This window comes from Cynocephalus volans, chromosome 16 (genome assembly GCF_027409185.1).
Source record: "Cynocephalus volans isolate mCynVol1 chromosome 16, mCynVol1.pri, whole genome shotgun sequence".
NCBI lineage: Eukaryota > Metazoa > Chordata > Mammalia > Dermoptera > Cynocephalidae > Cynocephalus > Cynocephalus volans.
The window spans coordinates 62988557-63001156 of record NC_084475.1 but is presented as its reverse complement, the minus strand read 5'-3'; the positions used below and the strand labels follow the sequence as shown (position 1 = coordinate 63001156).

Here is a 12600-nt window from a genome sequence, read left to right as displayed (position 1 = left end):
CGAGTGCTAAAAAGAAATAAAAGTTGACCGCACCTGGGGGAACATCCGGGAGGTGGCACAGTGACAATGTATTCTATCGTATGGAACAAAATTTAAAGTTAGGTACACTAGAAATTAATGGGAAGAAAATAATTGAATTGATAGATAATTTTTAGCAGTTTTGAAAGATATTTAAGTATGTCATTACATTGGTATTGTGTATTTTTGTAACATGAATTTGCATGTGAAATTTGACTCATTACAATTTATATAAGTCAATAGATGACACAAAAAGGAGCTCAGCAAATAAACTTATAAAGCCAAGTCAAATCAATAACTTTGAAACTTAAGTCTTGGCTTAAAATTTTTATAGAGACCTTCTTAAACATGCATTGAATGCAAAAAGTTAACTTCACACTTTCTTTTCTACGTATAAACCTGAGCTACAGATACGGTCCGTAAATAATTGCACGATATACCCCCGCCTTTGTAGCTTATCACAGGAGGGTCAATTCGGAAAAAACAATTTAACCAGGCTCTGGAGGAAAGGGATGAGCAGGCCACCATGAAAGAAATAAAAGAGAAAAGAAAAAGGTGGAGAAACGCTGCTCTCAAAGTATGTAGAGAGTGCATAAAGAAAGCAAAAACAGAAGTAGAAAGGAAGACACGGGCATCCAAAAAATGGAAACTAGTGTGTTCCCTATTTAAGACACATGCACAAAGCAAGCTCTTCAGAGAACCTAGCGGCTAAGGCTCAGAGTCGCCCATCTCAGCCAGGCCAGCAGCATCTGCGAGATCCCCAATGGCCTTGCCCTTTCCTTTACTGATGGCCCTGCTGGTGCTCAGCTGCCAGGCGACCTGCTCTCTGGGCTGTGATCTGCCTCAGGCCCACAGCCTGGGGACCAGGAGGGCCTTGATACTCCTGGGACGAATGAGGAGAATCTCCCCTCTGTCCTGCCTGAAGGACAGAAATGACTTCGGATTCCCCCAGGAAGACTTGGATGGCCACCAGCTGCAGAAGGCCCGAGCCATCTCTGTCCTCCATGAGATGACCCAGCAGAGCTTCAACCTCTTCTGCACAGAGGGCTCATCGGCTGCTTGGGATGAGAGCCTCTTGGACAAACTCTGCACTGGACTCTATCAGCAGCTGGACGACCTGGAAGCCTGTCTGATGCCGGAGGTGGGGGTGGAAGAGACTCCCCTGGTGAACGAGGACTTCGCACTGGCCGTGAGGAAATACTTCCAAAGAATCAGTCTCTACCTGAAAGAGAAGAGGCACAGCCCTTGCGCCTGGGAGGTCGTGAGAGCAGAAATCGTGAGATCCTTCTCTTCATCAATAAACATGCGGGGAAGATTAGGGAGGAGGCAATGAGACCTGGTCCGACGTGGAAACGACTCTCATGGACGAGTACACACTATCGCACTTTCCTGAGCTCTCCGGTCGCCAAGACTGTCACTTCTGCTACAATCATGACATGAAGTGCCTCAAGTTTGTCAGATGCCTTCAGGGTGTTCAGCAGCGTCATGTTCAACCCTGCAGGGACTGGTACTTACAGACGACCGTGCAAATGTATCTATCTATTTATTTATTTAAATGTTTATTTATCTAACTGTTGACAAGATTGAAATTGTTTTTGTCAATACGCCTTTATACTGTGCTTCATAGAACAAAATATATTCTTTGTATTTTGTGAAACTATTATATTGCTTTCTGCATTAAATTTTTACTATAGAAAAATGCTTGTATTTGTTTATTCTTTAAAAAGAAAGTCCAAGCCTGTCTCTACAACCTGACGTAAAGACAGATGGTACAATTCATCTCCTCAACATTAGTGTATTCGAGCTATCGGTAAAAATGAACTTCACCTAAAAGAGGTTGTTTGTTCCCCTCAGAATACGGATGTGAACATGCTCTCTTCTATCTTTGATTCTTGGAGGGAAAGAGAGCTCAAAAGAAACACACTCATACTTAATATCAGTTATGTGAAACAGTATAATGAGAAAATGAAACAACCAATAAAATTCTCTCTGCAGAAGGTAGATGGAAGCATGTCAGGAAATAGAAATAAAATTACCGATACGCCCCACAAATTGCTAGACATGTAAGTGCAAATGTCCAGCACTAGTTGGACACAGGAATTTGCAATTGGCAAGGAATTCAATGCCTGGAGGATCATAATGGCAACTGAAAGTGCAGAAATGAAGTTGGTCATGTGGGAAGAGATGACAGAGGGAGAAACAGACATTGTCTGGATTCTAAGGACCTTCAAACTTTAAAGGAAGTGGACAGAAGAGCCACAGATGAAGAAGATGGAATAGCCATCCATTATAAAGACTCACCCTTTGGAGACAAAGACGATAAATGTCTTTTCTAAACAATAAATGTGCTGAGAAGAGGAATCAGTAGATTCCACAGAAGGTGTGAACTCAAACTGCCCACTACATTGGAAAATAGACCGTACTGGCAACCTTAGTGACATTTGGTTTGTAGAACGAATAAGCAGAAACCATACTGGAGTCGGTAGAAGTGAAATGAGAGAAAAGAAGTTAGTGACCCTGAGGGAAAGACAGAAATTCGAAGAAATCGGGAAAAGAATGCGGGGTTTTTTGGTGTATAGTTTTTCCCATTTTGCAATACATACTTTTTTCATGGTTAGAAGACATTTTTTATATATACATATATACAGACACACACACACACACACACACACACACACAGAGAGAGAATATTGTTTATGAATATTCATGAGATAGAAAGCTGATTGTCAGCCCTTGTGCCCATGATGTGAGGGCCAGATTCCTACTGGCAGCACGCCCATTACCACAAATTGCATTTGTACCCTGTGTCCCCCACCCGATAATGCCCGAACTCCCTCTCCCTCCCTCAACCCCCTTACTCCACTTTGTAGCCCATGGAATGCTCTGTCCCTCTGCAAGTCCAACACACTGCTATGGACTTTCTTTCCTTCCTTCTTTCTCTCACAGCTCCTTACATAAGTGAGCACATGTGATATTTATACCTCTGTGCTTTGCTTATTTCACTCAACATAAATTTCTCCAGGCTCATCCATGTTGTTGCAAATGGGAGTATGTCATTCTTTTTTGTGGCAGAGTAGTATTCCATGCTCTGTGTTGTGGGGAGGGGGGGGGTGTATTTAAATGTATATGTCACAGTTTCCTTATTCATTCATCCATTAAAGGATATTGTTATATTTACTGTAAAAGAAAATTGTTCTAGTTAAGTCTGTACTGTCACTTTGCCCAAAAACTCTCTGGAGCCACATCATGTTTGCTATCCGGGATTTAACGACTTTATGCATAGTTGAGAGAATTGCAGAACCAAGACTGAGCTGTCATGTTCACGGTCCGGGCAGGAGTCCGGTGAGCGCTCTTCCTCCCCACGCACAGGGTCTGGCAGTGCACCTCGCTCACTCACATGCTGTCGGCACCCCGCGCTCTCCCGCAGTGTGTGCACCCAGTCAAGCGGACACGCAATGTGTACAAGTGGCGTCTAGTGTTAACTAAACCGACAGTTACTACATGAGCAAGTGAGGAAAAGTTTCCTGTCTAGAAAGAATGACCAAAGTGCACTCTCATTATGCAACCACCCCGTGAAGGAGAATCTGGCCAAGGTGATGCTGGCTCTGTTGGGAGGAACTCTTCTTCGAGGCACGTGTACTGGCTCTGGAACAATTAACCAATCAGACCTGATATTTACAAAGGAGTAAAAAGCAAACATGAAAATGATCGAGAAAGGCTATTTAAAATCGGAATGTATGTTTTCCTCCTCCTGCCCAGGGTCTCTTCCATCTCCTGCACCACACAGGGCTCCAGAGACTCTAGTGAGTCATCGAGTCCAGTGAGGAATTTCAGCCCTCGTGCGGGGGAAGTTGGAGATCTGTTGGATAATCTCATGGGGAACAGAGGTGGCTTGAGCCTTTTGGAATTTGCCACCATCCAGCTGCTCCAGGGGAACTGAATACGTTCTCCTCCTTCGGATGGGAAAAAAGGAAGATTCTCCCACCTGGGTGCAGAACTGTGGAGGTCGGTCTCCTGCCTTGGCAGGTCACGGACCTGGGTCAGGTCACAGCGAACGGTGCAGAGAGAACTGGAGCACATCATCTTCAGTGTCACCAGGTGATAGAATTTGGATGTGTGGTCCCCACCGAAACTCATGCGGAAATCTGGTCCTCAATGTGGCAGTGCTGGAAGCTGAGTCATGGGGGGCGGATCCCTCATGAATGGATTCATGTTCTCCCTGGGGGAAGTGGGGCCCTAGTGAAATCTTGCTCTATTAGTTCCCTGGAGAGCTGGTTGTATAAAAGACCCTGGCATCTCCTCCCTGCCTCTCTTGCTTCCTCTCACCATGTGATCTGCTTGTACCCGCCAGTGCCTGCCGTTTTCCACCATGAGTAGAGGAAGCCTGAGGTCCATGCCAGAATCAGCTGTCCCAGAATCATAAGACAAACAAACCTCTGTTCTTTCCAAATTACCTAGTCTCAGATATTCTCTTAGAGCAACACAAAATGGGCCAATGCACCAGGGAGGAGGTAGCGCGGCCACTGGGGGGATGGAGGTGTCGGGCATCGACCCAGCTGCTATCAGCACCTTCTTGCATGTGAGAGTCTGACACGGCGAGCCCAGGGTTTGCAGCTTTTGGGCTTGTCCCAGTTTTGTTTCCACTTCCTTTCACTTTGTCTTCCATTTACGAGCCTCAGATAATGTCATGACTTCAACACTGCGCTCGTGTTATTACACTGGAAGTTCAACACGTTCATCAAAAATGAAAGAAATCTCAATCCAGTAGGAAACATTCATACAAATGAGAACCAATGTTGAAATAAATACGTCTCAATATATGTCTCTTTTCAAATTCTAGCACTTAGAGATTTGATCCTGTACAGCATTATTAAATTTCTTCGATTGCACTGAAATACAAGTTGCCTCCTCTGTCTGCATTTCCCTATTAAAGGACTCATTCACTAGATTTGATGTCTTCCACCTTTCTTCACAGGAGCCATAGCTCATATTTTCCGACATAATCGATAGATAATAGCAGCATAGAGCTGAGGCATTAATTCATTAGTTCTCTTCGTCTGTCACCAGTAATGTGTTGACTGCATATACATGAGTGATAACATGCTTGGCAATGTGGATCCAGTTATAACTGAGACAGGGAAACTGTGAGAAAACTTTAGTAGTTGTCAGTACTAGTTTTCCAGTGGAAATTGGAGAGATTAAGTCACATAAACTTGCAAGTTACTTGCTGAGAATCTGAACATAGTAAACAATAGTTACCGTGAGTATTGATATAGCAAATATCGTAATCCTCTGTAGAGTCTGCATTCAACCGAGTCAAGCCAAGAGAAGCTTTCAGTGCAGCTCCCTTGACACGCTCAGGGCCAGTCACATTGGTGCCTCTCAAATGGAAACTCCACGAGGGGGACCGTCTGCAGGCCTGTGCAGGAGCAGAGCCCAGGCTGCCAGTGTTAGAGCAGTGCCTGGTGCAGAAGAGAAACTGCCCAGCACCCTTGAAGCACCTTCCGGGGAACCGGTGTGGCAGGAAGTCGAGTGACAGAAAATGGCTGCTCTGTGAACAGTTTACAAACGAAATACTAATCTGTCCTTCACAGTCAGTCAGTTTCACCCACGTTTGGTGATATATTTTGAAGCAGGGATCTAAAAAAAGAAAATTGGAAAGGACAGAAAAAAGGTTTAAAAATATACGGAGTATATATATTGTATAAAAATACATGTAGTATATCTATTTTCTTCTTATTCTAAAATAATATATATGTAAATATATGTAAACATAAGTATACCTATGAATCTAACTGTATATACATATATAATCCAACATTATAAATATATAAATATTAGATAATATGTAATACTGTATGTATAATTATCTTTACATATAATATAAACAAAGTATTTGCATTGACATATAATTACCTATGCATATAAAATATATATAATTTTAAGCATATATAAAATGCATTTAAATATATAAGTTATTTGTATTGGGGCTTTTTTTGAAGGGAGGGTGAGTGGACATTCCTTGATTTTCAACCACGGATAATCACAATACTAATTCAAAAGCTATTTCCTGGGCTGGAATTAGGGAGTACTTTCCTCAAGCCAAAAATTTAAGGAGGCCGCAATCTAAGGAATCGACACAAATGATATTTCCATGCCGTATGAAAAATGAAAATTAGTGAAAAACTATCCAGGAGAAACAAAGTAATACAATTTTAAGTAAAGACCAGAAATGACCGTGCACTTGCAAATCCCTCAGAGTCTCACCAGGGAGAAGGGAGACTGTGGCAATTGCATGGTCATCAAGTGTGGCAAATTGCACTCACTCTATGCCACTCTCACCCAAGAGCGTTGAAGGTTCTGACCGGCTAAATGCCCTCAACTGCTCCTACACGACACTGCTCCTTTTTCTTCCTCGCAACACAAGTCACCGTGGCGTTCTGCGAAAGAAGTTTCAGCAACCTCAGGTGAAAGAGCAATGATCGAAGATTAATCCTGAATCACAAGAAACCTAAACATGGCAGTTCTGTCCGTTGAAAAGTAAAGTAGCACCTTGCAAATATGGTGGAGTTTCCCTCCTTTAATGCTAGGAAAGTAAAATTACATAAAAACGATCTAAATCAAATAATGCCGCTTTAATTTGCCTAGATTCCTTTTTTCAAAGACTTGAACGTCCTGACTCAGAAACATGGGCCACTGAAAACTCCGACGACCCCACAGGGGGGCGCACGTCCCTCCTCCCGGCCCCGGCCCCGGCCCCGGCCCCGGCCCCGACTCCATCCCTGTTCCCGGCCCCGGCCCCGGCCCCGGCCCCGGCCCCGGTCCCGGCCCCGGCCCCGGCCCCGGCTCCGTCCCTGTTCCCGGCCCGGCCCGGCCCGGCCCCGGCCCCGGCCCCGGTCCCGGCCCCAGTCACGGTCCCGGCGGTATCACCGCCGTCGTCCCCGCTCACTCGCCCGAGGCTCCCGCACTCGGGCTGCTCCCGGACCCGCTGTCTACCCGGCTCCCCTTTCCCAGGCTGTCCCGGCCTCGCGTCCCCCACTCCTGCGGAATCTGTGACCATCACAGCCCGTGCGGTCGCGAGCCCTCGGGTCCCGACTCAATGGGTTTCCCCGTCAAACTCAGTCTCGCTGCGGCTTCTACGCGAAAGAAAGCCCCGAGCACAGGGAGCAGCTCAGACACTCACGGCCCTCACCGAAGAAAACTGGGTCGCGCCAAGCCGCGGCGGAGCTCTCTCCGCAGCCATCGGAGGAAAATGTTCTCCACACTATTTAAGCAGCACCGGTTCGGCGCGACAAGCGGCGACGTCTGCTCTCTCGGGCTGTGGCACCCTCTGAAACCAAAAGCGGCCGAGTCCGTCCGCGTTTCCGGAACCGGAGGCTCAGAAAAGGCCGTTCGCGCGCCCTCTCGCGGCCGCCTCGAGAATCACTGAAATTCTCAATGGTCCACATCTGCCTGCTCATGGCGGGAGTGGTGCTCTGCTCCGTCCCTGCCTGCTCATCTGTCTGGGGCATGCCTTCCAGCCATGGCCTGGAAAACCGGCAAGCCATCATGCTAGTGAGACGGATGAAAAAGATCCCATCTCACTCATGCTTCAAGGACAGGAAGAACTTCAATTTTCCTTGGACAGGAGAAAATATCACCCCAATCCAGAAGACACATGCCACCTGTTTCCGTGGTCAGATGCTCCAGCAGATCCTCAGCCTCCTCAAAAGAGAGAACAGCCATGCTGCTTGGGATGCGATCCTCCTCGATAAACTACTCTTCAGCCTTGAGAAGAGTCTGCGACAAGTGCAGATGACAAATGGAGAAACTCTCTCTTGTCCTGATTTGGGAAATGACGTTCGGAAGTATTTCCAAGAAATGATTGGTTATCTGAGGGAAAAGAAATACAGCCCCTGTGCCTGGGAGGTGGTCAGAGTGGAAATTGAGGTGCGCTTAGTCCTCATTCACCGCCTTCAGAGCAACGTCAGGAAATGACGTAGAAGTTATACTCAGGACCCTCCCTAACCAATTACACGATTGTTTACCAGGCCCCCCAAAGCAAGCTAAACTCACACATTTGCACCAGCTGAAAAACATCTGAATCCTAAATCATGGGATTATGTAAAACATACGTTCTACATCGTGAATTTACAGTAGAATGATTAGAGAGAATAACATGGTGTCTTGTCCTAAATAAATACTGTCATGATTTATAATTTTCATTATCTGTTTCAATTCTTGAGTGGTGCTTGTTGTTTCCGAAGTTGGAAGTTTAATTGTTTACAGACATGGTTCTTCAGTCTAGAATTTGGTGAAGGGCATTTGTCAGTCAAGTTGATGCTCGCTCCTGTAACAGAACAAAAGAAAACCACCAGTAGTTAGATGATAATACAAACTTATCTTTCCTTTATAGAAGAGCTCAGTGTTGGCCTCCTCTGAGCGGGGTTTCAGGGACCTCACAACCTACTATTTTGCAGCTTTGCCATCATCAACATATAAGTTCAAACAGGTTTGCGACGCTTGAGGCTACTGTGCTCAGTCGATATGGAAAAAATTATATGGTGGATCACTTGTAGGATGCTTTGAAGGACCCATGCTGCACAGGGTGAACATCACTTCCACCCGTATTTACTCAGCCTGGATTCATGCTCGTCGGATACCTAAGTGCAAAGGAGAGGGGAAAGAGAGTCCGACTGGGGGATTAGTGAGAAGAGAATATATGTTCTTTGAATAAGACCACTCTTTATTTTCACACTGTGTGTACTAACAGTATTTGTAAGAGAAAATTAACTGGCATTCTTGCTAGGCACAGTTTATTTCAAAATCTGATGCCAACTCTGATTCCACAATTTAGACTCAGGGAAAACGACACGGATGTCATTCATTAAAGTTCACAGCGACACTGACTGAATCTTGGGAAGAGTTAAGTGATTCCCAAAGGCACAGGCCAAAATTGAAAAACAGACAAGTGTATAGGGACAAGGTCCCCAAACACATTGTAACATTCACATCGTCTCCGTATTATCGGAAAAGACAAGGAATGTGCGATCAGGCAAGGCGTTGCGCTTCCTTGAGGGGCACTGAAGTAAAAGTGGAAGGTGGGTCTTCCATTTGCAACCAGGCCCTGTGGCACATCCTGAGGTTCTAAATATTAAAACTACAAATGGGAAGAAAGCATCTCTACAATCAAGTGTTTGTGTTTTGTTTTTTAAATCGTCACAAAATCTTCCATTACAATTTCCCTGCATGAAGCGGGAAGAGCTTACAAATTCTTTAGATCTATTGTCTTCCCAATTCATGTCTCCAGTATGTATTGGTATTATTCTTTCCACTGTTATTATAATGATTATTCCTTTCATAAATATTGACTGAGCTCCGGAAATGATAGGAACTAGGCTAAGATGCCCAGGAAACAAGACCGCATAAGACGACTCCTCTGGCCAAGAGTAACTTACGGACTCATGGCGACCTATATTCTTAGGACGAAGTTCATTCGAAGGTTCAGTGTAATAAAGACATCATCTCTGACAGCTAGGAGAAATAATATAGCCATGTGTAAAGAAGGGGTGTCCTTTGAAATTGTGAATTCCCTTGCTTCTTGCTGGAGACATGACAAGACGATGAGTCAACTTCTGAGTCCATTTATCCACAAGGAGAAAACAAGGGATGCATTTCTCGCTTCCCCGTTATCCAGAGAGCATATTGCACTCTCACAAGTTTGCCTTTTCTGTGTGTAAACTCTTGTGGTTGTTGTGTCTCCCTTGACTCTCTTGAAAGCTGGATCCAGCAAAGCTGAAACCAACCCCTGGACCAGCAGTGATTGCTTTTCCTGGAGCCCATGCCCGTTTGCTACCTTTGACCTGCGTCCCTTCCACCACTTTTCTTCTGCTCTGCCGCATCCCCTCATCTGCCCCTTGGCTGGGCTCAATTTAGCTAAATTATCCTTCGTCGTGTCCTTTGCAGTGGGATATTGCTTTCCTTGTGACGTTTGATCACACTGAGGTACATATATTGGCTTTCTTGGTATTCCCATTCCTTGGGAGGGAAAATGCAGCAACTTTCCTTTCTATGTAAAAGGAAATGGGAAAGAAAGATCTCTGGTGTCTCGCCAGCGGTACACAACAATTGAACAGCCATTTATTTTCATCACACCTACATCCCATTGTTGCCATTTATGACAAAGATGGCTTCCTTTGGTTTAATAAGATTCCATTAGAATTGGAATCTCCGACTGATGTTTGGTTGGAAATTTGAACTTCGGTGCAAAACAAAATTTTCTTTTTAAATAAAATTGATGTTCTCTCCATCGTGCATTCTTCTTGGGATGGTATTGCTCCCAAAAGTGTGAAAATTAGTTCCTAGAGGTGTTAACAAATCTTAGTCATTACAATAATTTGTGGTTCTCCAAAGCCCAAATCTAAGAAAACCTGTCCCTTATTACTAATTTTTATTTCCCTCGGGTTTTCTTGTGTATCAAGAAGCATTGACATTGAGTTCTCAGAAGATCCACAGAGCATATGCAGCATGAGCAATACAAGCCTACGGTGAATAGACGATCGCTTGATCTCAAAATCATGTCTCGAGATGTGGCCTCCACACGAATACATATGGACTGCCTTTGGCTGTCTCGTGGATGGAGCTGAGGTTTGCTCCTGAGTGCTACTGAATGAGTTAATGGCTTTGAGAATTAAATGCAAAGAATTTGTGCTTTATTATGTGGCTCTGCTAAAGTTATTCGCCACATCAATAATGAAGTCGAGTGCTAAAAAGAAATAAAAGTTGACCGCACCTGGGGGAACATCCGGGAGGTGGCACAGTGACAATGTATTCTATCGTATGGAACAAAATTTAAAGTTAGGTACACTAGAAATTAATGGGAAGAAAATAATTGAATTGATAGATAATTTTTAGCAGTTTTGAAAGATATTTAAGTATGTCATTACATTGGTATTGTGTATTTTTGTAACATGAATTTGCATGTGAAATTTGACTCATTACAATTTATATAAGTCAATAGATGACACAAAAAGGAGCTCAGCAAATAAACTTATAAAGCCAAGTCAAATCAATAACTTTGAAACTTAAGTCTTGGCTTAAAATTTTTATAGAGACCTTCTTAAACATGCATTGAATGCAAAAAGTTAACTTCACACTTTCTTTTCTACGTATAAACCTGAGCTACAGATACGGTCCGTAAATAATTGCACGATATACCCCCGCCTTTGTAGCTTATCACAGGAGGGTCAATTCGGAAAAAACAATTTAACCAGGCTCTGGAGGAAAGGGATGAGCAGGCCACCATGAAAGAAATAAAAGAGAAAAGAAAAAGGTGGAGAAACGCTGCTCTCAAAGTATGTAGAGAGTGCATAAAGAAAGCAAAAACAGAAGTAGAAAGGAAGACACGGGCATCCAAAAAATGGAAACTAGTGTGTTCCCTATTTAAGACACATGCACAAAGCAAGCTCTTCAGAGAACCTAGCGGCTAAGGCTCAGAGTCGCCCATCTCAGCCAGGCCAGCAGCATCTGCGAGATCCCCAATGGCCTTGCCCTTTCCTTTACTGATGGCCCTGCTGGTGCTCAGCTGCCAGGCGACCTGCTCTCTGGGCTGTGATCTGCCTCAGGCCCACAGCCTGGGGACCAGGAGGGCCTTGATACTCCTGGGACGAATGAGGAGAATCTCCCCTCTGTCCTGCCTGAAGGACAGAAATGACTTCGGATTCCCCCAGGAAGACTTGGATGGCCACCAGCTGCAGAAGGCCCGAGCCATCTCTGTCCTCCATGAGATGACCCAGCAGAGCTTCAACCTCTTCTGCACAGAGGGCTCATCGGCTGCTTGGGATGAGAGCCTCTTGGACAAACTCTGCACTGGACTCTATCAGCAGCTGGACGACCTGGAAGCCTGTCTGATGCCGGAGGTGGGGGTGGAAGAGACTCCCCTGGTGAACGAGGACTTCGCACTGGCCGTGAGGAAATACTTCCAAAGAATCAGTCTCTACCTGAAAGAGAAGAGGCACAGCCCTTGCGCCTGGGAGGTCGTGAGAGCAGAAATCGTGAGATCCTTCTCTTCATCAATAAACATGCGGGGAAGATTAGGGAGGAGGCAATGAGACCTGGTCCGACGTGGAAACGACTCTCATGGACGAGTACACACTATCGCACTTTCCTGAGCTCTCCGGTCGCCAAGACTGTCACTTCTGCTACAATCATGACATGAAGTGCCTCAAGTTTGTCAGATGCCTTCAGGGTGTTCAGCAGCGTCATGTTCAACCCTGCAGGGACTGGTACTTACAGACGACCGTGCAAATGTATCTATCTATTTATTTATTTAAATGTTTATTTATCTAACTGTTGACAAGATTGAAATTGTTTTTGTCAATACGCCTTTATACTGTGCTTCATAGAACAAAATATATTCTTTGTATTTTGTGAAACTATTATATTGCTTTCTGCATTAAATTTTTACTATAGAAAAATGCTTGTATTTGTTTATTCTTTAAAAAGAAAGTCCAAGCCTGTCTCTACAACCTGACGTAAAGACAGATGGTACAATTCATCTCCTCAACATTAGTGTATTCGAGCTATCGGTAAAAATGAACTTCA

At 44.6% G+C, this 12600-nt stretch overlaps 2 protein-coding genes across 2 annotated transcripts; both read left to right on the top strand.

Moving 5' to 3' along the window:
* The first annotated feature begins 781 nt into the window (after positions 1-781).
* Positions 782-1351, top strand: LOC134364789 (interferon alpha-4-like). Its single transcript, XM_063080952.1, has one exon. It carries the CDS (start codon positions 782-784, stop codon positions 1349-1351), a length of 570 nt encoding a protein of 189 aa, XP_062937022.1.
* Positions 1352-11537: 10186 nt separating this feature from the next.
* LOC134364793 (interferon alpha-4-like) lies at positions 11538-12107 on the top strand. Its single transcript, XM_063080955.1, has one exon. The coding sequence runs from the start codon at positions 11538-11540 to the stop codon at positions 12105-12107; it is 570 nt and encodes a 189-aa protein (XP_062937025.1).
* Positions 12108-12600: the final 493 nt, after the last annotated feature.

Excerpts from the sequence above, each read along its gene's own strand:
- LOC134364789 (XM_063080952.1), top strand. The coding sequence starts at position 782 with ATGGCCTTGCCCTTTCCTTTACTGATGGCCCTGCTGGTGCTCAGCTGC.
- LOC134364793 (XM_063080955.1), top strand. The coding sequence starts at position 11,538 with ATGGCCTTGCCCTTTCCTTTACTGATGGCCCTGCTGGTGCTCAGCTGC.